Source organism: Theropithecus gelada, chromosome 18 (genome assembly GCF_003255815.1).
Source record: "Theropithecus gelada isolate Dixy chromosome 18, Tgel_1.0, whole genome shotgun sequence".
In the NCBI taxonomy this organism is placed as follows: domain Eukaryota; kingdom Metazoa; phylum Chordata; class Mammalia; order Primates; family Cercopithecidae; genus Theropithecus; species Theropithecus gelada.
This window is the reverse complement of record NC_037686.1, coordinates 38219974-38245497: the sequence shown is the minus strand read 5'-3', so window position 1 is coordinate 38245497 and position 25524 is coordinate 38219974. Positions and strand designations below refer to the sequence as shown.

Here is a 25524-nt window from a genome sequence, read left to right as displayed (position 1 = left end):
GCGGCGGCTCATGCATGTAATCCCAGCACTCTGGGAGGCCAAGGCAAGCAGATCACTTAAGGTCAGGAGTTCGAGACCAGCCTGGTCAACATGGTGAAACCCCGTCTCTAATAAAAACACAAAAATTAGCCGACGTGGTGGTGCACGCCTGTAGTCCCAGCTACTTGGGAAGCTGAGGCATGAAAATTCCTTGAATTTGGGAGGTGGAGGCTGCAGTGAGCCAAGATCATACCATTGCACTCCAGCCTGGGAGACAGAACAAGACTCTGGCTTAAAACAAAACATTTAAATATTTTAAGCACTTATTGATGGCACTTGAGTTCTGGTCATACATGTCTGACTCACAATTATTTAAAAATCAAACATTAGCCTGGGTGCAGGGGCACATACCTGTGGTGTCAGGTACTCAACAGGCTGAGGTGGGAGGATTGCTTGAGTCCAGGATTTTGAGGCCAGCCTGGGCAATATAGCAAGAGCCTGTCTCTTAAAAAGAGGTCAAAACATTAAAACTTCCCTTCGATTTCTTCTAGTACCTTTATTTTTAAATTTTTTATATTTAAGTATTTGATTCTTTGGATTATCCTGACATAAGGTGTGAAGTATGGACCTAATGCCAAGTGTTGAATTATCCATCTTTCTACTACTGATTTAAAAGGTCATCTTTTTCATAAACTAAATTCCTGCATATATTAACATTTGGAGGCAGGCAGTGAGCTGATCAAAAAGAATGAAAGCAAACCCCTGGAGAAAGAAGAGAGTGGGAGAAACATACGGGGGAGCTGTGGAACCTTTCCTTTTCACTTTAGCTGACCTAATGAATACATGCACAACTGTTGTAACGTTTGCCTTGTAGAGCTACTGAAGGATTCTTAACCACCAACCACATAGAAACGAAGTAAGAGAAAAGGCTTTTTAATATGAAAACTATGTATTTGGGCACAAAAATGCAATATACAGTAAGAAACCATATTCTATCAAATATGACATTCTGTAATCTAAGAACACACAGAATTTTGTTATTAAGAAATGCCAAGAGGAAAAAGAACTCTGTAAAGTCCTATTCGATTTACTTTGCTAGGGAAAAGGATGTTTATTTGGCTCATGTCACAGTTCCATCATGTCTACTCTTCTTGTAAGTTCAGCTTCAATGCTATCCTACAGGAAGAAAGACATACCATAAATAACGACATAAAACAGATGTTCTAACTTTTATTTAATGTTATTTAAAATAAGGGAAGCAAAAAAGGAAACATTAAAACAAAAAATTTTAAAAATACCATTATGAATATCGAATACGCTTTTAGACATTCCCTTGCTTTTACATCTCCCTTCTCTTCCCCTGCAAAAGCACTCAGACTCCTAAGTGATTCTAAGAAACATGTGAAGGGAAGAGAAAAAAAAACCTTTAGAGAGAGAAATCTGTAATGACACATGAATAAATTTTTCTGGCCTTTGCTACTAAAACAATATGCTTCCACAATGTCACTCACATCACCTCTTTTCCGCTTTTTTTTTTTTTTTTTTTTTTGAGACGCAGTGTCACTGTTACCCAGGCTGGAGTGCAGTGGGACGATCTTGGCTCACTCTGCAACCGCTGCCTCCTGGGTTCACGCAATTCTCTGCCTCAGCCTCCTGAGTAGCTGAGATTACAGGCGCCCAACACTACGCCTGGCTAATTTTTTTTGTATTTTTAGTAGAGATGGGGTTTCACCATCTTGGCCTGGTTGGTCTTCAACTCTTGACCTTGTGATCCACCCACCTTGGCCTCCCAAAGTGCTGGGATTACAGGTGTGAGCCACTGCGCCCGGCCTCTTTTCCATTTTCATTGCCACTGTCCTCTTTACTTCTTCCCTGGCCTAAATAGGCAAATTGGTTTCTGCAATTTTCTTTCTCCCTCCCCCAATCAACCCTAAACACTGGCTACAGAATAATCTTCCTAATGCACTAACCTGATCAAAAAGCATAGCTTTGGCCAGGCTTGGTGGCTCATGCCTATAATGCTAGCACTTTGGAAGGCCAAAGCCGGTGGATCACTTGAGGCCAGGAGTTGGAGACCAGCCTGGCCAACATGGTGAAACCCCGTCTCTACTAAAAATACAGAAATTTGGCCGAGTGCGGTGGCTCACGCCTGTAATCCCACCACTTTGGGAGGCCAAGGTGGGTGGATCACCTGAGGTCAAGAGTTCGAGACCAGCCTAGCTGATGTGGCGAAACCCCATCTCTACTAAAAATATAAAAATTAGCCGGGCGTGGTGGCAGGTGCCTGTAGTTCCAGCTATTCAGGAGGCTGAGACAAGAGAATCGTTTGAACCTGGGAGGTGGAGGTTGCAGTGATCTGAGATCATGCCATTGCACTCCAGCCTGGGCAACAGAGCAAGACTCCATTAAAAAAATAAATAAATAAATAAAAATATAAAAATTAGCTGGGCATGGTGGTATGCACCTGTAATCCCAGCTACTTGGGAGGCTGAGGCATGAGAATTGCTTGAATCTGTGAGACGGAGGTTGCAGTGAGCTAACACCACTGCACTCTAGTCTAGAAGACAGATCAAGACTCTTTCTCAAAAAAAAATAAAAAGCATAGCTTTGATGATATTTCTCTTGAGTTTAAAAAACAAGGAAACACACAGCAGCTTTCCATGGTCTCTACATCCTCTAAGTTCAACACTCTTTATATATTAAGGCCCTCTACATCATAAACCAATGAACTTTTTCTAACTCTATCTTACATTTCATGCTTCTAAGCAGCTGGAACTTATCACTTGCTACAGCTTGAATAAGTCCTCCATTTTTCAGCTTATATGACTTTGCAAATTCTTTTTGCCTAGAATATTCTGTATGTCCCAATATATCCCCCTTTTTCCACTAGGGAAATCTACACAAAATTTTAAAGGTTAAAATACTACTATGTGGTTTTTTTTTTTGTTTTTGAGATGAAGTCTTGCTCTGTCCCCCAGGCTGAGTGCAGTGGCGTGATCTCGGTTCACTGCAACCTCCACCTCCCAGGTTCGAGCGATTCTCCTGCCTCAGCCTCCCGAGTAGCTGGGATTACAGGCACACATCACCACACCCAGCTTATTTCTGTATTTTTAGTAGAGACAGGGTTTCCCCATGTTGGCCAGGCTGGTCTTGAACTCCTGACCTCTGGTGATCCGCCCGCCTCAGCCTCCCAAAGTGCTGAGATTACAGGTGTGAGCCACCATGCCCAGTTACTATATGTTTTTTAATGGAAAAAATATATACACACGTACACAACCAAAAAAGCATTAAAAGCTGCAGGAGAATGATACACAGTAACTTTAGGACTGCAGTTTACTGCTGAGGAGAAAGGAAAGAAGGATGAAGAGGACTTGAGCTATATTAGCATTTATTTTCTTTTTAAAAAAATCTGAAAAAATTACAGGAACTACTTACTAATTCACGCTTTGCTTCTTCAATTTTCACTCGAGCAAGAGATGGATTCTTTAAAAGAAAAATAAAACAAGGAAAGGTCATATTGGCTCAATTCAGACTCAAGGAGAAAAATAATGCCACAATCCTTTTCAAAAGGCAAAAAGCCTCCCAGAGGGAAGACCCAATGTACATATAACACCGAAATTGACCACTGACTTTAAACCCTTAAAAACCGATACATTATTTTCTTTCTTTCTTTTTTTTTTTGAGAGGGAGTCTCACTCTGTTGCCCAGGCTGGAGTGCAATGGCGCAATCTCGGCTCACTGCAGCCTCTGCCTCCCGGGTTCAAGAAATTTTCCTGCCTCAGCCTCCTCAGTAGCTGGGATTATAGATTCCCACCACCATGCCCAGCTAATTTTTGTATTTTTAGTAGAGACGGGGTTTCACCGTGCTGGTCAGGCTGGTCTCGAACTCCTGACCTCAGGTGATCAGCCTGCCTCAGCCTCCAAAAGTGCTGGGATTACAGGCGTGAGCCAGCACGCCTGGCTTAAACACACTATTTTCATGGTCATATAGTACCCTTAGGGAAGGTTGGAGGAAACAATTTTTTTTTAATACACGAAAATTATTACCGGCATTAAGTCTAAATAGGACTCCAATTTTTTCTTCAAAGGTATAATCTGTTGCTTTAATCTTGCCAGTTTCTGGGGGTAAAAGAACACAGTCACAGAGTAACAGAAACATTCACAATGCAACTAATACTGCCCATTTCTGAAATAAAACACAACAAAGCATTTACATTAGTATGTTTTAAATAATGTTATCAAATAAAGAGCTTCTAAGATAAATAGATAGACAAACTCACTCCAAATGGAAACAGCACCTGTTAGATGCTTAAAATAGGAAAGTGATATTCTTATTTAATTATTATTTTTTTGAGACGGAATCTCTCTGTGTTGCCCAGGCTGGAGTGCAGTGGTACAACCACGGCTTACGGTAGCCTCAAACTCCTGGGCTCAAGCAACCTTCCCGCCTCAGCCTCCCAGGTAGCTGGGAACACAGGCATGCACCACCATGCCTGGCTAATTTTTTTTTTTTTGAGATGGAGTCTCGCTATCGCCCAGGCTGGAGTGAGGTGGCGCAATCTCGGCTCACTGCAATCTCTGCCTCCTGGGTTCAAGCAATTCTCCTGCCTCAGCCTCCCAAGTAGCTAGGACTACAGGCACGTGCCACCACCCCAGCTAATTTTTTGTATCTTTAGTAGAGATGGGGTTTCACCGTGTTAGCCAGGATGGTCTCGTTCTCCTGACCTTATGATCCACACACCTCGGCCTCCCAAAATGCTAAGATTATAGGCGTGAGCCACCGTGCCCAGCTCTTTTTTTTTTTTTTTGAGATGGAGTCTTGCTCTGTCACCCAGGCTGGAGTGCAGTGGCACAATCTCAGGTCACGGCAACCTCTGCCTCCCGGGTTCAAGCGATTCTCCTTTCTCTTGTCTCAGCCTCCTGAGTACCTGGGATTACAGGCATGTCCCACCACACACAGCTAATTTTAGTATTTTTAGTAGAGACAAGGTTTTGCCATTTTGGCCAGGCTGGTCTCAAACTCCCAACCTTATGTTATTCGCCTGCCTTGGCCTCCCAAAGTGCTGGGATTACAGGAATGAGCCACCGCGCCTGGCCTAGTTTTTTTTAACTTTTTGTAGAGCTAGAGTCTTGATTTGTTGCCCAGGCTGGTATCAAACTCTTGGGCTTAAGTAATCTTCCTGCCTCTGCCTCCCAAAGTACTGGGATTACAGGTGTGAGCCACCATGCATGGTCTTTACTCCCATTTATTAACAATAGGATTGAAGTATGCTGTCTAAGAATACAAAAGAATGTGATTAAGAGGAATCAAAACCTAAAGGAGGCTGGGTGTGGTGGCTCACACTTCTAACCCCAGCACTTTGGGAGGCCAAGGTGGGAGGATCACTTGAGCCAAGGAATTTGAGACCAGTTTGGGCAACATAGCAAGACCCCCATCTCTATTTATTAAAACAAGGGAAAAAAATGTAAAGGAAGAACTAGAGTCCCAAATACATATTTATGAATTGTCAACATTAGATTCCAAGAACGAAGTATGAAAAATGTTAAGAATAATAAAACAAAACAAAACCTGCTATTTCTCTCTCTTCCCACCAAAACAGGCAAAACCTTTATATAACCTAAAATCCCAGAATTGCATTTGGTAACTACAGGAGTTTGGAGACCTGCATTTTACTGTCTACTGAAAGAGAAGAAAGGGGAGCACCTAGATGATTAGCTTACGGTCCTTTAATAAATCTGTCTAATAAATACATCCATAATACATAAGTGACTCCAGCAGAGTTTCTAACTTATAATAAAAATGAAACCACGGAAATGTGAGGGCATATACAGCTAAACATGGAATAAAAGATATAAATACCAGTGAATATAGAGTACAAAGGTAAAGGAAAAGAAATCAGGTCCACAGTGAATAAAAGCCAAATAAAAATAAACAAATGAAAAAGCAGATCGTGGAGTAAAATTTTAAAGAAAGTTAAATTAAGTTAAAATAAGCTCACCTCCGATAGTGCTACTAGGGACTGATGAGACAGAGAAGCATCCATGCCTCTGGCTGAAAGTTGCTCCTACAATTACCAAAAAAAGGAGTTCAGTTAAAAAATTATTTCAAAAGTGACCACCATCAAATATTTTTAACATATAACACAGTAAAGAGGAGCTACAAAGTATAAATGAAAAACTGTACATGTATCTAAGCATTTGCACCTTACATGTGAATCCTTTCCACACTCATGTATTTGTGACAAGATGGGTACAGTGTGTAAGGCCTGAGTTTCAGAGCCTGGATGCCTGAGTATGAATCTAGATCTGCTTACTATGCTGGCTACGTAATCTTAGGCAAGTTACCAACTTCTCCGTAGTCCTCTCATCTGTAAAAAGGGAATAATAATGCCTAGCTGTGAGGGTGATGGTAAAAAATAAGGATGAAGAGAGCTAACTATATTCAGTCCTTCATACAAACCTCTGCAGCCTTGATTCCAAATCTGAATTCCTCTGACTTTGCTTTTAGAAAGTCCATGTTCTGACGACGATTATCAACTTTGGCCCTTTCTATAGACAGATGCAACTCTGCTTTCTTGACATCCCTTTAAAAAGCAAAATTAAAAACATTTTCTTCTTCTCCTCAGTAAAAGTATTGTACAATAGAAACTCTATTACTTTTGGATTCAATGCTGGCTTGGCCAAGAGTTGGTAACCAGGTCATCTTTCCCTCCATGTTGCACTCTGGGCTTTTTTTTTTTTTTAAGAGATGAGGTCTTGGTCTGTCACCCATGCTTGAATGCAGTGGTGTGATCACTGCAGCCTCAAGCTCCTTGGCTCAAGTGATCCTCCCACCTCAGTCTCCCATATAGCTAGGGCTACAGACACATGCCACTACACCTGGCTAATTTTTAAAATTTTTGTAGATGGCCAGTCACAGTGGCTTACATTTATAATCCCAGCACTTTGGGAGACCAAGGTGGGCAGATCACCTGGGGTCAGGAGTTCGAGACCAGCCTGGCCAACATGGTGAAACCCTGTTTTTACTAAAAATACAAAAATTAGCCAGACATGGTGGCATGCACCTATAATCCTGGCTACTGGGGAGGCTGAGGCAGGAAAATCACTTGAACCTGGGAGATGGAGGTTGCAATGAGCTGAGATTGTACCACTGCACTCCAGCTTGGACGGTAGAGTAATGCTCCATCTCAAATTTTAAAAAATAATAAAATAAATAATTTTTTTGTAGAGACAGTCTCACTATGCTGCCCAGGTTTACAACAATTTTACAATTAATGTAAGCCAATTATTCTTGAAGAAAGTAAATCAGCCATTCAAAAAAAAAAATTGGTGCTCACTTCGGCAGCTCATATATTAAAATTAGAACGATACAGAGAAAATTAGAATGGCCTGTGCACAAGGAAGATGTGCAAATTTGTGAAGCGTTCCATATTTTGTTTTGTGGCTTATCTAGAAATAATATGGAAAATATTGCTGTTATTTTTGGCAAAGAAAGTCAATTTTGTATAGTTTATTTCAACCTAAATAAACTGTGAATTTTGTTTAAATAATAATAATAATAATAATTTAACATATCCTGAAGTCAATTTGAAATAGGAGGTCCTAAAAACCTCTTTACTAAATGTGACATGAAGTTCGAGACCAGCCTGGCCAACATGGTGAAACCCCATCTCTGCTAAAGATACAAAAAAATTAGCTGGGTGTGGTGGCAGGTGCCTGTAATCCCAGCTACTTGAAAGGCTGAGGCAGGAGAAACACTTGAACCTGGAAAGCAGAGGTTGCAGTGAGCTGAGATCACGCCACTGCACTCTAGCCTGGGTGACAAGAGAGAAACTCTGTCTCAAAAACACAAATTAAACAAATAAATAAATAAAGATAAATGTGACAACACAGTGCCTTGCACATATGTAGTCAATATTTGTTGAATAAATTTACATACCGCCAAATTACTTGTGCATATGTACACATACCCCTGATCTATAGGCCCTAATCTCTGGGGCAAAAAGGACCTGAAAAAGGCCTAAAGCATCATAAGAGGGATACCACAGCTATAGCAAGAATGCACAACAAAACATAATGTGACTTTAAGTTGTATGGTAGTTTATAAGTATAAAAAAAATCACATAGAGTTTGAAAATTCTAAAACCCACATTATTTGTTTTTTAAAAAAAGGCAAGAGGCTGGGCGTGGTGGCTCATGCATATAATCCCAGCATTTTGGGAAACCAAGGCAGGTGGACCACTTGAGGTCAGCAGTTCAAGACCAGCCTGGCCAATATGGTGAACCCTGTCTCTACTAAAAACACAAAAATCAGCTGGGTGTGGTGGTGCGCACCTGTGCTCCCAGCTACTGGGGAGGCTGAGGCAGAAGAATCGCTTGAACCTCGGAAGTGGAGGTTGCAGTGAGCCGAGACTGCAACATTGCACCACTCCAGCTTGGATGTTGCAGCGAGACTCCACCTCAAAAAAAAAAAAAAAAAGAAAGAAAAAAGAAAAGAAAAAAAGCAAGGTAAGAAATTGTATGAATAAAAGCTGAAAAAGTCAGGCTGGGCGCAGTGGCTCACGCCTATAATCCCAGCACTTTGGGAGGCCGAGGTGGGTGGATCACCTGAGGTCGAGAGTTCGAGACCAGCCTGACCCACATGGAGAAACCCCGTCTCTACTAAAAATACAAAATTAGCTGGGCGTGATGGCTCATGCCTGTAATCCCAGCTATTTAGGAGGCTGAGGCAGGAGAATCGCTTGAACCCGGGAGGTGGAGGTCACGGTGAGCTGAGATTGCGCCATTGTACTCCAGCCTGGGTGACAGAGCAAGACTCCGTCTCAAAAAAAAAAAAAAAAGCTGAAAAAGTCATATCCAACGATCTCCAGCTTCACTAATCATTCTATTTAAAAAAGTGTTTTCTGGACCCTATTTCCTAATGTTTTTAAAATCACACCTACTGCCAAAACTAAATTTGACAATGTCCTATTACTCCCTTATTTATAAATTGTCACCATTTAGAACTCAATTACTTACTCTTGTAGACATTTTTCTAATACTAATGTTGCAGTTAGATTTTTTTCAAGTTTTTCCAGTTCAATCTTGATTTCTTCACTTTTTGATTTGGTACGAAAGAGATTAGAGGTCAAATCATTCACTGCAGGGATAAAACTAAAAGAAGAATCTGGTCATATACATGGGCTTAATGGGCAATAATTATAATTACTCCTTATTGCTAAAAATGACTTTGCTGCTATGTAGATTTTTATATAACCATGCTGTTCATACCTTTATGTGTTTTTTTACACACTGTTCCCATTGCCTGGAATGCCCTTCTTCATTTGGCAAAGTTCCATTTGTTCCTTCAAAACTCAGATGAGCATCACTGTCATCCTGGCATTACTACCTCCTTCTCTGTGCTACCCAGCTGTACCTTATACATACTTTTACTGTTACAGCTGTCACACTATGTTATAGTTACATTTCCATCTCCCTTATTTGACTGTAAGCAGAGACTGTTCTTGAAGGCAGTTACTATCGTATTCATCTTGCTTCCCCAGTGTTATACCAGAGCTATAGTAAGAAGGCACAAAACATAATGTGACTTTAAGTTGTATGATAGTATGTATCAGAAAAAGTTTAAAAAATTCTAAAACACACTGTATTTGTAAAAAAAAAAAAAAAAAAAAAGGCAAGAAATTATATGATTCATCCTTGCTTCCCCAATGCTTATGCAATTAACATACAACTGGTATTTGTTATCTGCTGAACTTACTTAATTCAAGTCTAGATTTCTGCTGCCATACAGTAGGCATGTTCTTACACCTAAAACACTACTCTTTGAGTTTATATACAAATTGCCTTTAAGTTGACAGGTAAGCCGTTCTGCTGCATTGTTCTTTGATTATAGGTTATATTAATATTCGTAGTCCTAAAGGGCAGTGGCTCACGCCTGTAATCCCAGCACTTTGGGAGGCAGAGGTGGGTAGATCACAAGGTCAGGAGTTTGAGACCAGCCTGGCCAGCATGGTGAAACCCTGTCTCTACTAAAAATACAAAAAAATTAGCCGGGCATGGTGGCAAGCGCCTGTAATCCCAGGTATTCAGGAGGCTGAGGTAGGAGAATCGCTTTACCCCGGGAGGCGGAGGTTGTAGTGAGCCCAGATCACGCCACTGCACTCCAGCCTGGGCAACAGAACGAGACTCTGTCTCAAAAACAAAAACAAAATATTAGTAGTCCTAGCTAAGATATGGCCAAAAGTGATAGTCATATGAACTTTATAAGACTGGTTTTGAATCTCAGCTCTGCCATTTAGTAGCTTGGAGAAATGATTTAACCCACACCTCCTGACCCTCAGTTTCCTCTAAAGGTTGTTGGAAGAATCATGTTATTATATAAGTAAAACGCCTGTTAAAAAGAATGAAAATTCCTTACCTACTCAACAAAAAGGTAGACGTAACCAAAATTTACTATGCTCAACCAAATCATTTAGCATACTATCTTTCTTATTATACACAGGAAACAATGTGATAGTAACTCCTTTCCAAATATACATGAGAACCACCCTTCATAAACCTAATCCTGGAAGAAGAAAACACTAAAAATTAACCAATACCAAGTTTATCCAAATTAATTATACTTACTGGCAAAGACATGAAGTAACTAAATTCAGCACTTTGTATTTACTGCCAATTTTTCATATAGAATTATGCTGAGAACAAAAAGTCTTTAAGACCTTATAGCAGATATGATTGCGGAAATTAAAACTGAAGCAAGAATTACCTAGCTAGTGAGGTATCCTTTGTTTCAAGGGCCACTGAACTGTCAACCAAAGCATTCAGATACCTGGAACCAGTGCTAGAGAGGTTGGCAGGGGAAAAATTCACACTCTCCATGAGAAGGTCTTGAAGATACTTGGCTAAAAACATGAAAGAGTTCCATGGTGACTGTTTGCTTTTTAAAACATTTTTAACAGCTTTATCAAGACATACTTCACATACCATATAAGCCACCCACCTAAGGTATGTAATTCAGTGGCTTTTAGTGTATTCAGAGTTGTATCCCCATCGGTACAACCTATTCTTAAAAACATTTTCATCACTCCAAAAAGAAATTCTACAACCCTTAGTCATCACTTTATTTCTTTTTTCTTTTTTTTTTCTTTTTGAAATGGAGTCTCACTGTCACCCAGGCTGGAGTGCAGTGGTGCAATCTCAGCTCACTGCCATCTCCGTCTCCTGGGTTCAAGTAATTCTCCTGCCTCAGCCTCCTGAGTAGCTGGGATTACAGGTGCCCACCACCACGCCCAGCTAATGTTTTTTGTATTTTTAGTAGAGACAGGGTTTCACTGTGTTGGCCAGGCTGGTCTTGAACTCCTGACCTTGTGATCTGCCCACCTCAGCCTCCCAAAGTGCTTGGATTACAAGCGTGAGCCACCGCCCCTGGTTTATTTTTTCTTATAGAGACCAGATCTTGCTAGGTTGCCCAGGCTGACCTCAGGTGATCCACCAGCCTTAGCCTCCCAAAGTGCTAGGATTACAGGTGTGAGCCACCATGCCCAGCTCCGTTTAGTCATCACTTTCTAATCTCCCAACCCATGAAACCCTAGCAACCACTTCCTGTCTTTACTCATTTGCCTATTTGGGACATTTCATATGAATGGCATCATAAGATGTGTGGTCCTCTGTGACTAGTTTCTCTCACAATAGTTTCAAGGTTCATTCATGCCACAGCATGTACCAGTACTTCATTCCTTTTTATGGCTGAATAATATTCCATTATACGGACATATCACATTTTATTTATCCACTTAACCACTGATGGACATTTGGGTTGTTTCCACATTTTGGCTATTATAAATGCTGCTAAAAACACTCATTCAGTACGTGTCAGGTTTTGATATGAACACATGTTTTCATTTCTCTTGGGTATAAATGGAATTGCTGGTCATATGTTTACTCTATGTTTAAACATTTTAGGAACAGTCAGATTGTTTTCCAAAGTGGTTGGATGATTTTATATTCCCACTAGAAGTGATGAAGGCTCCAATTTTCCACATCTTCTCCAAAAGTTGTAATATCTGTCTTTTTGATTATAGCCATCCTAGTGAGTGTGAAGTAGCACTGTGGTATTTGCTTACTTTCTTGAGACAGGGTCTCCCTCTGTCATCCAGGATGGAGAACAGTGGCACGATCTCAGATGATCCTCCCACCTCGGCCTCCCAGGTAGCTGTGGACCACTATACCTGGCTAATTTTTGTATTTTTTTGTAGAGATGGTGTTTTGCCATGTTGCCCAGGCTGGTCTTGAACTCCTGGACTCAAGCAATCTGCCTGCTTTGGCCTCCCAAAGTGCTGGGATTGCAGGCGTGAGCCACTGTGCCCAGCCTAGCACTGTGGTTTTGATTTGAATTTCTCTGATGACTAATGATGCTGGGCTTTGTGACCATTTGTGTATCCTCGTAGGAGAAATGTCTATGTATACCCCTTGCCCATTTTAAAATTGGGTTGTCTTTTTATTATTGAGGTTTTCTTTGTTGTTGTTTTTGAGACAGGGTCTCGCTCTGTCACCCAGGCTGGAGTACAGTGGCACAATCTCGGCTCACTGCAACCTCCACCTCCTGGGCTCAAGTGATCCTCCCACCTCAGCCTCCCAAGTAGCTGAGACTATAGGTGTCCACCACCATGCCTGGTTAATTTTGGTGATTTTTTTAGAGATGTGGTTTCGCCACGTTGCCTAGGCTGACCTCAAACTCCTGGGCTTAAGCAGTCTGTCCGCCTCAGCCTCCCAAAGTGGTGGGATTACATGTGTGAGCCACTGTGCCCAGCCTTTATTATTGAGTTGTAAGAGTTCTTTACATGTTGTAGATACAAGTCCCATATCAGATATATTTATAAATATTTTCTCCCATTCTGAGGACTGTCTCTTTTCATTTTTTTTTTTTTTTTTTTTGAGACAGTCTTGCTCTGTTGCTCAGGCTGGAGTGCAGTGGCATGACCTTGGCTCACTGCAACCTCTGCCTCCCAGGTTCAAGTGATTCTCATGCCTCAGCCTCCCAAATAGATGAGATTACAGGTGCATGCCACCACACCCAGCTAATTTTTGTATTTTTAGTAGAGACAGAGTTTCACCATGTTGGCCAGGCTGGTCTTGAACTCGAGACTCAGGTGATCCACCTGCCTCAGCCTCCCAAAGTGCTGAGATTATAGGTGTGAGCCATGACGCCCGGCCTGTCTTCATATTCTTGATGGCGTCCTTTGAGAATAAAAGTTTTACATTTTGACGATGTCTAATTTAAGTAATTTTTCTTTTGTTGCTTGTGCTTTTGGTATCATATCCAAGAAACCAATGCCAAATCCAAGGTTACAAGGGTATATACCTTTGTTGCCTTCTATGCATTTTAGGTTTAGTTCTTATATTTTTTTAGGCATTTTTTTTTTTTTTTTTTTTGGCAGGGTGGGACTCTATCCCCCAAGCTGGAGTGCAGTGGCACGATATTGGCTTATTGCAACCTCTGCTTCCTGGGCTCAAGCAATCCTCCCACCTTAGCCTCCCAAGTAGCTGGGACTACAGGCACATGCCACCATGCCTGGCTAATTTTTGCATTTTTAGTAGAGACGGGGTTTCGCTCCGTTGGCCAAGCTGGTCTCAAACTCCTAACCTCAGGTGATCCACCCACCTCGGCCTCCCAAAGTGCTGGGATTACACCGCACCTGGCCTTTTTAGGCTTTTTATTCATTTTGAGATAATTCTTCTATTTCGTGTGAGTTTGAGTCCAACTTCATGTGGATATCCAGTTGTCCCTTTTGTTGAAAACGCTATTGTTTCCTCGGTTGAATTGTCTTGTTACACCCTTGTCAAAAATCAGTTGATCAGGAGATCAACTTACAGCATAGTAGGGCAGGAGTTGGGCTGACCTGCTCTTCAGTGAAACTGGTGAAAATTATATGAAAGAAAACAAACCCAACCATTTAAAGCCTCTAAAAATGGTCCTAAGGGTAAACAGCAAATGAAGAAACAACTATTCAATAAAATCTATAAAAAACTCAGTAAGGACACTGAGAATTTGTGGTATTTGAACCAAGACTCCTCCCTCCTCCCTTTCAGCTCACTGAGGCGGAGACTCCACTCCAGACTGCTACAGTCAACACAGGGTTTTCTTTGCTCCCAGCTCCCAGCTAGAAGGCTTTCTTCCTGGGAGAAGCAAGATTTTAGTGTTTTTTATCCTGCCACTAGCTATCTGCTACTGCATCCAAGTCTCAGGGGGATGTGGTCGAGAGGTGTCTGCCCAGCCACTGCTCTTGGAATGGAAGCTCCTGGAGTAAGGCAAGCTGAGAATACTGGAGTCCCAGTAGCCCTTGCTCCGGCTAGTGAGGTGGTGGTTCCACACCAGGAGAGGCAAGCCAAGAAGACCTAAGGCTGCCGCACTCCCTCTCTACCAAGCAGTTCCTATAGCTGGCATATCACTCAGTGAGAAACTTGACATTTTCCCTACCCAGCCCCAACTCCAACTCTAGAGGCTGGGCTCAGAGATTTTGCCTCGGGGGAAAAGCAAGTCACAAAACAGATGGCTCCCCATCTCTTCCCAAAGGAACTGACTACATTTGCAACAGAGCTTGGAGAGGTTCAAGCCTAACGGCAATCTCAAAAAGAGTAGAAGTTGTGGTCAAAGGAATTGGGAGCAGACTCAAGACACAGGCGAAACTGCAGGGCAGTTAGTTTGCAGGGGAGAACCAGTGAGTACGACATCTAGGAGGAGCCATCTGGAAGATAAAACAAATATCTAACTGACCTCAGAAACCATTCCTCTAAGGGAGCTAGAATTTGATTGGAATTGCTTGTAGAGCAGTTTATGCCCAGGGCCTTGTTGAAAACAACAGCTGTCAATTAGTGGAATTTTACAGTTAGGTGTGCTCAGTGAAAGAGAGGAAGTCAGCGTGACCCAAACACTGTCAACTCAGAGTGAGCTTGGGGATACTCAAGTATGTGTCTCCCTGAGGAGCAACATCAGGAGTTTAACACTGTAGGGGATAAACAGACTTCACTAAAATAGTCCAGCCAGCAGACAGGTAAGCAAATAACAATAACAGGAGGAAGTAAGATGAGTACCCAGCAAGGATACAATATGTTGTCTGAAATGTCCAGTTTCCAAGAACAACAACAACAACAAAAAAGAGGAATGTGGCCGGGGCGCAGTGGCTCACGCCTGTAATCCCAGCACTTTGGGAGGCCGAGGCAGGTGGATCACAAGGTCAGGAGATCAAGACCATCCTGGCTAACACAGTGAAACCCTATCTCTACTAAAAATACAAAAAATTAGCTGGGCATGGTGGCGGGCGCCTGTAGTCCCAGCTACTCGAGAGGCTGCGGCAGGAGAATGGTGTGAACCCGGGAGGCGGAGCTTGCAGTGAGCCCAGATCGCGCCACTGCACTCCAGCCTGGGCAACAGAGCGAGACTCCGTCTCAAAAAACAAACAAACAAACAAGGAATGCAAAGAACAAGAAAGGAACTGTAATGGAAAAAAGCAAGCAACAGAAGCTGCCTGTGAGAATGACCAGATGTTGGCTTTATCAGGAAAAACTTCAAATATCCATAATAAGCGTGTTCACAGAATTAAAGGAAACCAATTAAAGAAGGAACATGAGGTAAGATGAAAATGTTGCATCAAATAAAGAATATCAATGAAGAGAAAGAAATTGTAAGAAAAGAACTAAATGAGAATTGTAGAGTGAAGTAACTGAACTGAAAAATTCATTAGAGAGAATTAACACTAGATTTGCAGTGGCAGAAGAAAGAATAAGTGAACTTGAAAATAGATCAAAAGATATTGTGGGCTGGGCATGGTGGCTCACGCCTCTAATCCCAGCACTTTGGGAGGCTGAGGCAGGCAGATCACTCAAGGTCAGGAGTTTTCGACCAGCCTGGGCAACACGGTGAAACCCCATCTTTACTAAAAATACAAAACTTAGCCAGGCATAGTGGTGCACGCCTGTAGTCCCAGCTACTTGGGAGACTGCGGCACGAGAATCGCTTGAATCCAGAAGGTGAAGGCTGCAGTGAGCTGAGATTGTGCCACTGCTTTAGCCTGGGCAACAAGAGTGAGACAATAAATAATAAATAAATAAATTAATTAAATTAAATTAATAAAACAAAATATGGAAAATAAATAATAAATAAACAAATATAAATAAATAAGTAAATATATAAAAGCCAAAGAACAGAGAAAAAAGAATAAAGGAAAATGAAAGGCAAAGCGCAGTGGTTCATGCCTGTAATCCCAGCACTTTGGGAGGCCGAGGCTGGTGGATCATGAGGTCAGGAGATCGAGACTAGCCTGGCCAACATGGTGAAACCCCATTTCTACTAAAGATACAAAAAATTAGCCGGGTGTGGTGGCGCGCATCTATAATCCCAGCTACTCAGGAGGCTGAGGCAGGAGAATAGCTTGAACCTGGGAGGCGGAGGTTGCAGTGAGCTGAGATCGCGCCATTGCACTCCAGCCTGGGCAACAGGGCAAGAGTCCATCTCAAAAAAAAAAAAAAAAGAAAGAAAATGAAGAGAGCCACAAAGAAATGTGGAACACCATTAAGCATATCAACACACACATAATGCGAGTCCCAGAAGGAGAGAAAAGAGAAAGAAGTGAAAATAATATAACAAGAAATTAGCTGGGTGCAGTGGTTCATGCCTGTAATCCCAGCACTTTGGGAGGCCGAGGCAGGCAGATCACTTGAGGTCAGGGGTTCAAGACCAGCCTGGCCAACATGATGAAACCCTATCTCTATTAAAAATACAAAAATTGGGCTGGGCCCTGTGGCTCACACCTGTAATCCTAGCACTTTGGGAGGCTGAGGTGGGAGGATCCCTTGAGGCCAGGAGTTCAAAACCAGCCTGTCCAACATGGCGAAAACCCGTCTCTAATAAAAATACAAAAATTAGCCAGGTGTGGTGACAGATGCCTATAATCCCAGCTACTCAGAAGGCTGAGACAGAACTGCTTGAGCTGGGGAGGCAGAGGTGGCAGTGAGCCGAGATCACGCTCCTGCACTCCAGCCTGAGTGACAGAGTGAGACTCTGTCTCAAAAATAATAACATTAATAGGCCGGGCGCGGTGGCTCAAGCCTGTAATCCCAGCACTTTGGGAGGCCGAGGCGAGCGGATCACGAGGTCAGGAGATCGAGACCATCCTGGCTAACATGGTGAAACCCCGTCTCTACTAAAAATACAAAAAACTAGCCGGGCGTGGTGGCGGGCGCCTGTAGTCCCAGCTACTCGGAGGCTGAGGCAGGAGAATGGCCTGAACCTGGGAGGTGGAGCTTGCAGTGAGCCGAGATCGCGCCACTGCACTCCAGCCTGGGTGACACAGCGCGAGACTCCGTCTCAAAAAAAAAAAATAATAATAATAATAACATTAATAATATAACAAGAAACAATGCTGAAAATTTACCATGCTCTGCAATCATATACACATTCAGGAAGCTCAACAAATGCAAGTAAAATAAATGTAAAGAGAACTACAAACAGACATATTAAAGTAAAAAATGCTGAAGTAAAAGAAAATCTTGAGGCCGAGTGCATTGGTTCATGCGTGTAATCCCATTTTGGGAGGCCGAGCTGTATAGATCAGGAGATCAAGACCATCCTGGCTAACACGGTGAAACCCCGTCTCTACTAAAAATATAAAAAATTAGCCAGGCACGGTGGAACGCGCCTGTAGTCCCAGCTACCCAGGAGGCTGAGGCAGGAGAATCGCTTGAACCCAGAAGGTGGAGGTTGCAGTGTGCCGAGAATGCACCACTGCACTCCAGCCTGGGCAACTCCGTCTCAAAAAAAAAAAAAAAAAAGAAAATGTTGAAAGCAGCAATAGAAAAACTACCTGTTACTTACAAAGAAGCCCCAGCAAGATTAATAGCTGACTTCTTGGTGAAATAATGTAGGCCAGAAGACAGTGAAATAACACATTCAAAGTGCTCAAACAGAAAAAAATCTTCAACCAAGAATCCTATACCTAGCAAAACTACCTTTAAAAAATGAAGGCACAGCCTAGGCAAAATAGCAAGATTCCACCACTACAAAAAAATTTTAAAGGCCAGGTCAGTGACTAATGCCTGTAATCGCACACTTTGAGAGGTCAGATAGGTGGATCACATGAGGTTAGGAGTTCAAGACCAGCTTGGCCAACATGATGAAACCCTGCCTCTACTAAAAATACAAAATTAGCCAGGTGTGGTGGCTCATGCCTGTAATCCCAGCTACTGGGAAGCTGAGGCAAAAGAATCACTTGAACCCAGGAGGCAGAGATTGCAGTGAGCTGAGATTGCACCACTGCACTCCAGTCTGGGCAACAAGAGCAAAACTCCATCTAAAAAAAAAAAAAATTAAAAAATTAAGCTGGGCATGGTGATTCACATCTGTAGTCCTATCTACTTGGGAGGCTAAGGCAGGGGGATCACTTGAGCCCAGGAGTTTGAGGCTGCAGTGAGCTATGATCATGCCACTGCACACCAGCCTGGGTGACAGAGCAAGGCTCTGTGTCAAAAAAAAAAAAGGACAAAATAAAGTCTGCTAGATAGAAAAAAACTGAGAGAATCTGTTGCTAGCAGACTCAACTTACAAGAACTAAGGGAAGTTTTGTAGGCTGAAATCAAGTAGCCTCAAATAGTAATCTGAATGCATATGAAAAAACAAAGACTGTAAGTAATGGTAACTATGGAATTATAAAGAGAACATACATGCATATTTTTTCTACTTTCTTCTCTTAACTGTTCAAAAAAGCAACTGAGGCAGGGCATGGTGGCTCACTCCCGTGATCCCCGCACTTTGGGAGGCCGAGGTGGGCGGATCATGAGGTCAGGAGTTTGAGACCAGCCTGGCCAACATGCTGAAACCCTGTCTGTACTAGGAATACACAAATTACCTGAGCGTGGTGGCATGTGCCTGTAATCCTAGCTATTCGGGAGGCTGACTCAGGAGAACTGCTTGAACCCGAGAGGCGAGGTTACAGTGAGCCGAGATCACGCCACTGCACTCCAGCCTGGGCAACAGAGCATGACTCTGTCTCAGGAAAAAAAAAAAAGAAAGAAAAGAAAAAGAATACTCCACCCAATGAGAGAATATACATACTTCTCAAGGGCATATGGAACATTCTTCAGGAAAGAATAGCTTTATGCTGGGCCATAAAACAAATGTCAATACATTTAAAAGGATCAAAATAATGCAAGGTATTCTTTGGTCAAAATGAAATGAAATTAGAAATCAATAACAGAAAGAAATTTAGGAAACTCACAAATCTGTGTGATATAGTTTGGCTCCGTGTCCCCACCTAAATCTCATGTTGAATTGTACTCCCCGCATGTCGGGGAGGAGACTGGTGGGAGGTGACTGGATCATGGGGGCGGACGTCCCCCTTACTGTTCTCGTGATAGTGAGTTCTCACCGGATCTGATGGTTTAAAAGTGTGGCACTTCCAGCTTTGTGCGCTCTCTCTCTCCTGCTCTGGCATAGTGAGTAAGACATGCCTTGCTTCCCCTTCGCCTTCAACCATGATTGTAACTTTCCTGAGGCCTCCTCAGCCACGTGGAACTGTGAGTCAATTAAACCTCTTTTCTTTATACCTAGTCTCAGGTAGTTCGTTATAGCAGTGTGAGAACAGACTAATACAAAGTCGAATTAAACAATACACTCCTAATAACCAACAGGTAAAAATTAAATCAAACACATTAGAAAATACTTTGAGAAGAATGAAAATAAAGATACAATGCAACAAAACTTATGAAATACATTGCAAACGGCATGTGGAGGGAAATTTATACTTGTAAATTCCTATTTTAACAAAGAAGAAAGATCTCAAATCAATAGCCTAACTTTCCATTTTAAGACACTGAAAAAAGAAGAGCAGACTAAACCTAAAGCAAGCCGAAGTAATGAAATACTAAAAATTAGAGTGGGCCAGGAGTGGTTGCTCACACCTATAAATCATAGCACTTTGGGAGGCTGAGGCAGGGTCAGAAGTTTAAGACCAGCCTGAGCAACACGGTGAAACACTGTCTCTAGTAGATATACAAAAATTCGCTGGCTATGGTGGCCTGTGCCTGAATCCCAGCTACTCATGGGGCTGAGGCAGGAAAATCGCTTGAACCCGGGAGGCGGAGGTTGCAGTGAGATGAGATCATGCCAATGCATTCCAGCCTGGGTGACAGAGTGAGACTCTGTCTCGAAAAAAAAAAAAAAAGGAAAGAAAAAAAAATAGAGTGGAAATTAATAGTATAGAGAATAGAAAAACAATAGGGAAAAAAAAGTGAAAGCAAAAGTTGGCTCTTTAGAAAGATCAACAAAATGGAGAGGCAGAGGCCTGGCAGTGGCTCAAGTCTGTAATCCCAGCACTCTGTGGGGCAGAAATGAGTGGACTGCTTAAGCTCAGGAGTTGGGGTGGGAAGCAGGTCCGGGCATGAGGAGTGTGGGATGTGGCTGAGGCAGGAAAACCCTTGAGTCCCAGAAGTTAAGGCTCACGTGATGGCGCCACTGCACTCCAGACTGGGAGACAGAGTGAGACCCTGTCTCAAAAATAAATAAATAAATAAGGCCAGGAGTGGTGGCTCATGCCTTTAATCCCAGCACTTTGGGAGGCTGAGGCGGGCGGATCAGAAGGTCGAGTTGGAGACCAGCCTAAACAACATGGATAAACCCCAACACTACTGAAAAAAAATAGAAAACTTAGCCGGGCATGGTGGCACACACCTGTAATCCCACCTACTTGGGAGGCTGAGGCAGAAGAATCACTTGAACCCAGGAGGCAAAGGTTGCAGTGAGCTGAGATTGCACCACTGCACTCCAGCTGGGTGACACAGCAAGACTCTGTCTCAATAAATAAATAAATAAATAAATAAATTGTCTAAGAAGAAAAGTGAGAAGACAAATTAGAAATGAGAGCGAGGACAGACCTACCAACCTATTTTATAAAAAGAATTATAAAGAAATACTAAAAACAATTGTGTATCAACAATTTAGGAAACTTAGATGAAATGAACCAACTACGAAAACTGACTCAAGAACAGATCATTTGAATAGGCCTACAACAAGTGAACAGATTGAACTAGCAATAAAAAAACCTTCTCACAAAGAAAAGTCCAGGTCCAGATGACTTTACCACTGAATTCTACCAAATAATTTAAAGAAAAATTAATACCAATTTTTCACCAACTCTTCCAAAAAACAGAAAAAAAAAAGTAATTCCCAACTCTTTCCATCAGACTGGTATTATCCTGATACCAAAACCAGATAAAGACATTATAAGAAAAGAAAACTGGCTGGGCATGGTGGCTCACGCCTGTAATCTTAACACTTTGGGAGGCCAAGAAGGGTGGATCACCTGAGGTCAGGAGTTCAAGACCAGCTTGACCAACAAGGCAAAACGCCATCTCTACTAAAAATACAAAAATTAGCCGGGTGTGGTAGTGGGTGCCTGTAATCCCAGCTACTCTGGGAAGCTGAGGCAGGAGAATTGCTTGAACCCAGGAGGCAGAGGTTGCAGTGAACTGAGATCGTGCCACTGCACTCCAGCCTGGGTGTGACAGAGCAAGATTCCATCAGAAAAAAAAAAAAGAAATTTTTTTTAAAAAAAATATTATACCAGGAGCAACTGAGATTTTTGCTAGGGATAAATGTTGGTTCAATGTCTGAAAGTTAATTAATGTAATACATCACATCAACAGAATAAAAAACAAAAATCACACGATCATGTTAAAAGACACAAAAAAAGCAAATGACAAAATCCAATACCCTTTCTTGATAAACGTACTCAACAAACTAGGAATATAAGTAAATTTCCTCGCTTGTAATCCCCGCACTTTGGGAGGCCAAGGTGGGTGGATCATTTGAGGTCAGGAGTTTGAGACCAGCCTGGCCAATATGGTGATACCCCGCCTCTATCAAAAATTAAAAAATTAGCCAGGTGTGGTGGGCGCCTGCCTGTAATCCCAGCTACTCGGGAGGCTGAGGCAGGAGAATCAAACGAACCCAGGCGGTGCAGGTTGCAGTGAGCGGAGATCGCGCCACTGCACTCCAGCCCGGGTGACAGAGCAACAGAGCACTTGCCAATTCTGTCCAACACTGTATTGGAGGTTTTAGCCAGGGCAATTTCTTCTCATTTGCCTCCTCAACTGACAAATCGGTGGCATGAAGAATAATAGTTGCAATAGTTTCATCTTTATTCCTCATGACTAAATATCTTCGTACAGCCAGGCACGTGGTGTGTACCTATAATCCCAGCTACTTGGTAGGCTGAGGTGGGAGGATCACTTAAACCCAGTAGTTCAAGACCAACCTGAGCAAAATAGGAAGACTCTATCTCTCCACTATAAAAAACAAAAACAACAAGAAAAAAACTTCGTCTAAAAGTTTTATGTCCTTTCCCAATTCCTGCAGATATTTCCAAAATGTTCCAATCTCATGTGCTGTAAAGAACTGTGCTTTGCAGAAATAAAAACTGCACCTAAAAAATGATTTGGATTATTTTTAACTCAAAGGTCATTCAAGTTCAGAGAGTTATATGTGGCGTTACTATTCAGTTTTTAGAATTGCAAACAGAAGAAACTGAAACTCTTTACCAATACACATGAATGTACACTTGTTATAAAGTTCCACATATTTCATTTTCTGCTCAACACTTTCACTGTATAAAAGAAGGAAAAACTTAGAAAAGAGAAGTAATGATGCAGAGTTATCAGATATCAATGGTGGCAATGCTTTTCTAGATACCTAAACAGAAAAAACTGTGTTAAAATTTTGCTTACATTAGTTAGAACATTTGTTATTTAATATGTATCACCCTGAAAGGTATTTAAGGACAGACATAAATAATTTTACTTTGAAATGCTTAGATTTTTGGTTACAGTATATGATAGACAAAAAAGAAAGCTCTTATAAAATGAGATTTTTCTGGGCTCCAAGTCCCTTTCTCTGTACTGTATTTTAATAATTATAAAAATAAAATCATTTAAAAATAAGACAATTTTAAAAGCACATATATGGGAGAATATAGCTATAAAGGCGTGGTACAGGGGAGGTTTTTGGGGTGATGGAACTGTTCTGCATCCTGATTGTGTGTGTGATTTCAGATTGTGGGAGTGGTTCTACACTCTAAGTGTATTAACATGGTACACAAAAACAAAAAGTCAATTTTACCATATGTTAATTTTTAATTAATTGTTTGTTTGTTTGCTTGTTATGAGACAGAGTCTCACTCTGTTGCCCAGACTGGAGTGCAGTGGTGTGATATCTGCTCACTTCAGCCTCCACCTCCCGGGTTCAAGCATTTCTCCCACCTCAGCATCCCAAGTAGCTGGGATTACAAGCACACAAAAATTATCCACACACCTGGATAATTTTTGTATTTTTAGTAGAGACGGGGTTTTACCATCTTGGCAGGCTGCTCTCAAACTCCTGGCCTCAAGTGATCCGCCCACCCTGGCCTCCCAAAGTGCTGGGATTACAGGTGTGAGCCACTGTACCTGGTCCTGCTGTATATTGATTTTTAAAAGAAAACTGGAAAAATGCACATATGCAATAGAATCAAATATAAACTGCACTATATTCAAAATGTCATATGTAACAAATACCATACATCTGGTTAAACATAGGGGAGATGCAGGCCTCACTTCCTCTCTCTTTGGTATATTCTCGTATCTAAAAAGATTTTTGTCAATCTTTACTTTTGTGGTTTGTATTATAAAAACAATAGGCGTCGTGAATGCACTTTTTCAAACTATATATGCCCAGCAGAAAATTCGAATGCAATCTCCTGATACGTAGTCATAGGGTAATTTTGTCCAAGTCTCATATTTCATGGCCACCACCTCAGGTGTCCTGATAGGTTCATATGATTAAATCACGGAGACCGGAAATGGACCAAACAGATAGGTAAGTAAAACACCACAAGGCATCTTGTGTGTCAGGCTAACAAGTTTAGACTCTTTTAAGGCTTACTATTTTTCTATCGGAGTACCAATAAGGTATTAAGTATAATAACATTTATTATTTAGAGAATTACTACTGGCCAGGCAGGGTGGCTTATGCCTGTAATCCCACCACTTTGGGAGGCTGAGGCAGGCAGATTACCTGAGGTCAGGAGTTCGAGAACAGCCTGGCCAATATGGTAAAACCCTGTCTCTACTAAAATACAAAAATTAGCTGGGCGTGATGGTGCAGGCCTGTAGTCCCAACTACTTGGGAGGCTGAGGCACAAGAATCACTTGAACCCAGGAGGTGGAGGCTGCATTAAGCTGAGATCACACCACTCTACTCCAGCCTGGGTGACAGAGCAAGATTGTCCCCCCTCAAAAAAAAAAAATATATATATATAACATAAAACAATAATAAAAAAGAAAGTTACTACTATAACACAGTGGATGAAAAATCCGGGAAAAATAAAGGAGCAAAACAAGTAGTCTACAGTAAATTAATCCTGTATACTTTAGAGTTATAAAATTTGGTTACCTCTATTTATTCTCGTTCAAAACTCTGGACTTAATCTCACCTTCTGATTCGTATTCACTTGCTTTCTGCTTCAAGTCCTCTACTACCAGGTAGACATCCCTGTCCCGGACCCTGTTGCGTTCTGAAAGGTGATGTAAAATCTCTGTGGTCCGTGGGTTCACCTCATACTGTGGAATGGGATGATCTCCAAATATTTTTTTTAACCACGCAGCAACCTAACCATTAAAAGAAAGACAAATATTATAAGCCTTGTTTACTGTAATGGCTCGATGAGATTATGACAAAGAAGTGATCAAAAGCAAACTAAATGCTTTCTGTGACTATTTTGGAGGCCTACTTCACAACCTCACTTGTCTTTAGGGAGATACTAGATATCAGCAAAATAAAAAGTGAGCAAGTACACCAATGAACAAGACTAAAAATTACCAGAGAACTATCCGTTCTTTCCCAAATCTACAAAAGCAGTACAGGCTAACAATTTGCCCCCCTTGAAAAACCTTAAAGCTTAATAGAACAGTGAGAAAGCATTATTAGACCGTGCATGGCCTGAAAAAAGCAATTGTCCCTCGATCCCCAGACGCCCCGCCGCGCTGGGAGGCTCCCAGTGTTGGGATGCAGGGCGCGGAAGCCGTTTAGATGTGGAAGCATCGGGGTGAGCAGCGAACCGGAAGGCGGGTTTGGCTTCTTAAGTCCCACTCCAGAGTCTGTCGCCAGGGGCTGCTCAACGCCTCTCCCAGGCCAGATCCAAACAAGGGGAGGCCCGGGCAGGAAGAGAAAGACATTTTTCAGGAGGGTCTAAGCACAAGGGGGCTTGCAGATAGTAACTGCAGCACTCAAAGACGGATATGTGGAATACGGGAGAGAAAAGTAGACGTGGCGCGCGCAGGAGACCCGCTGGCGGCGCGGGGGTGTCAAAAACGCGTTTTCCAGGAGGCCACCGATCCCCATTCCCGCCACAGCACCTGCGTTTCTCTCTCCTCCAGTGGCTCCATAGCTGCCGCTCCCGCTGGAGATGCGCCCCGCTCACTCCCTAGGCTCCGCCCACACGCCGTTGGCACCCGCCCCTCGCC

At 42.2% G+C, this 25524-nt stretch overlaps 1 protein-coding gene and 1 non-coding gene across 2 annotated transcripts; one reads left to right on the top strand and one right to left on the bottom strand.

Moving 5' to 3' along the window:
• Positions 1 to 896: 896 nt before the first annotated feature.
• HAUS1 (HAUS augmin like complex subunit 1) lies at positions 897 to 25498 on the bottom strand. The gene is made up of 9 exons (XM_025364979.1): positions 25417 to 25498; positions 24495 to 24669; positions 10745 to 10880; positions 8998 to 9132; positions 6440 to 6563; positions 5979 to 6044; positions 4027 to 4098; positions 3415 to 3462; positions 897 to 1155 (listed from the first exon to the last, which is right to left on the bottom strand). The coding sequence occupies exons 1-9, from the start codon at positions 25444 to 25446 to the stop codon at positions 1105 to 1107; spliced, it is 837 nt and encodes a 278-aa protein (XP_025220764.1). The 5' UTR covers positions 25447 to 25498; the 3' UTR covers positions 897 to 1104.
• On the top strand, positions 7309 to 7415 carry LOC112611808. The gene has a single exon (XR_003116769.1). It is a non-coding gene; the product is annotated as a U6 spliceosomal RNA (small nuclear RNA).
• Positions 25499 to 25524: the final 26 nt, after the last annotated feature.

Coding starts and splice junctions, on each gene's coding strand:
- HAUS1 (XM_025364979.1), bottom strand. CDS start 25,446: ATGGAGCCACTGGAGGAGAGAGAAACGCAG. Junction 4,099..5,978: donor CCCTAGTAGCACTATCGGAG/GTGAGCTTATTT, acceptor TTTTACCCCCAG/AAACTGGCAAGATTAAAGCA. Junction 1,156..3,414: donor AAGAAGCAAAGCGTGAATTA/GTAAGTAGTTCC, acceptor TTCTTCCTGTAG/GATAGCATTGAAGCTGAACT.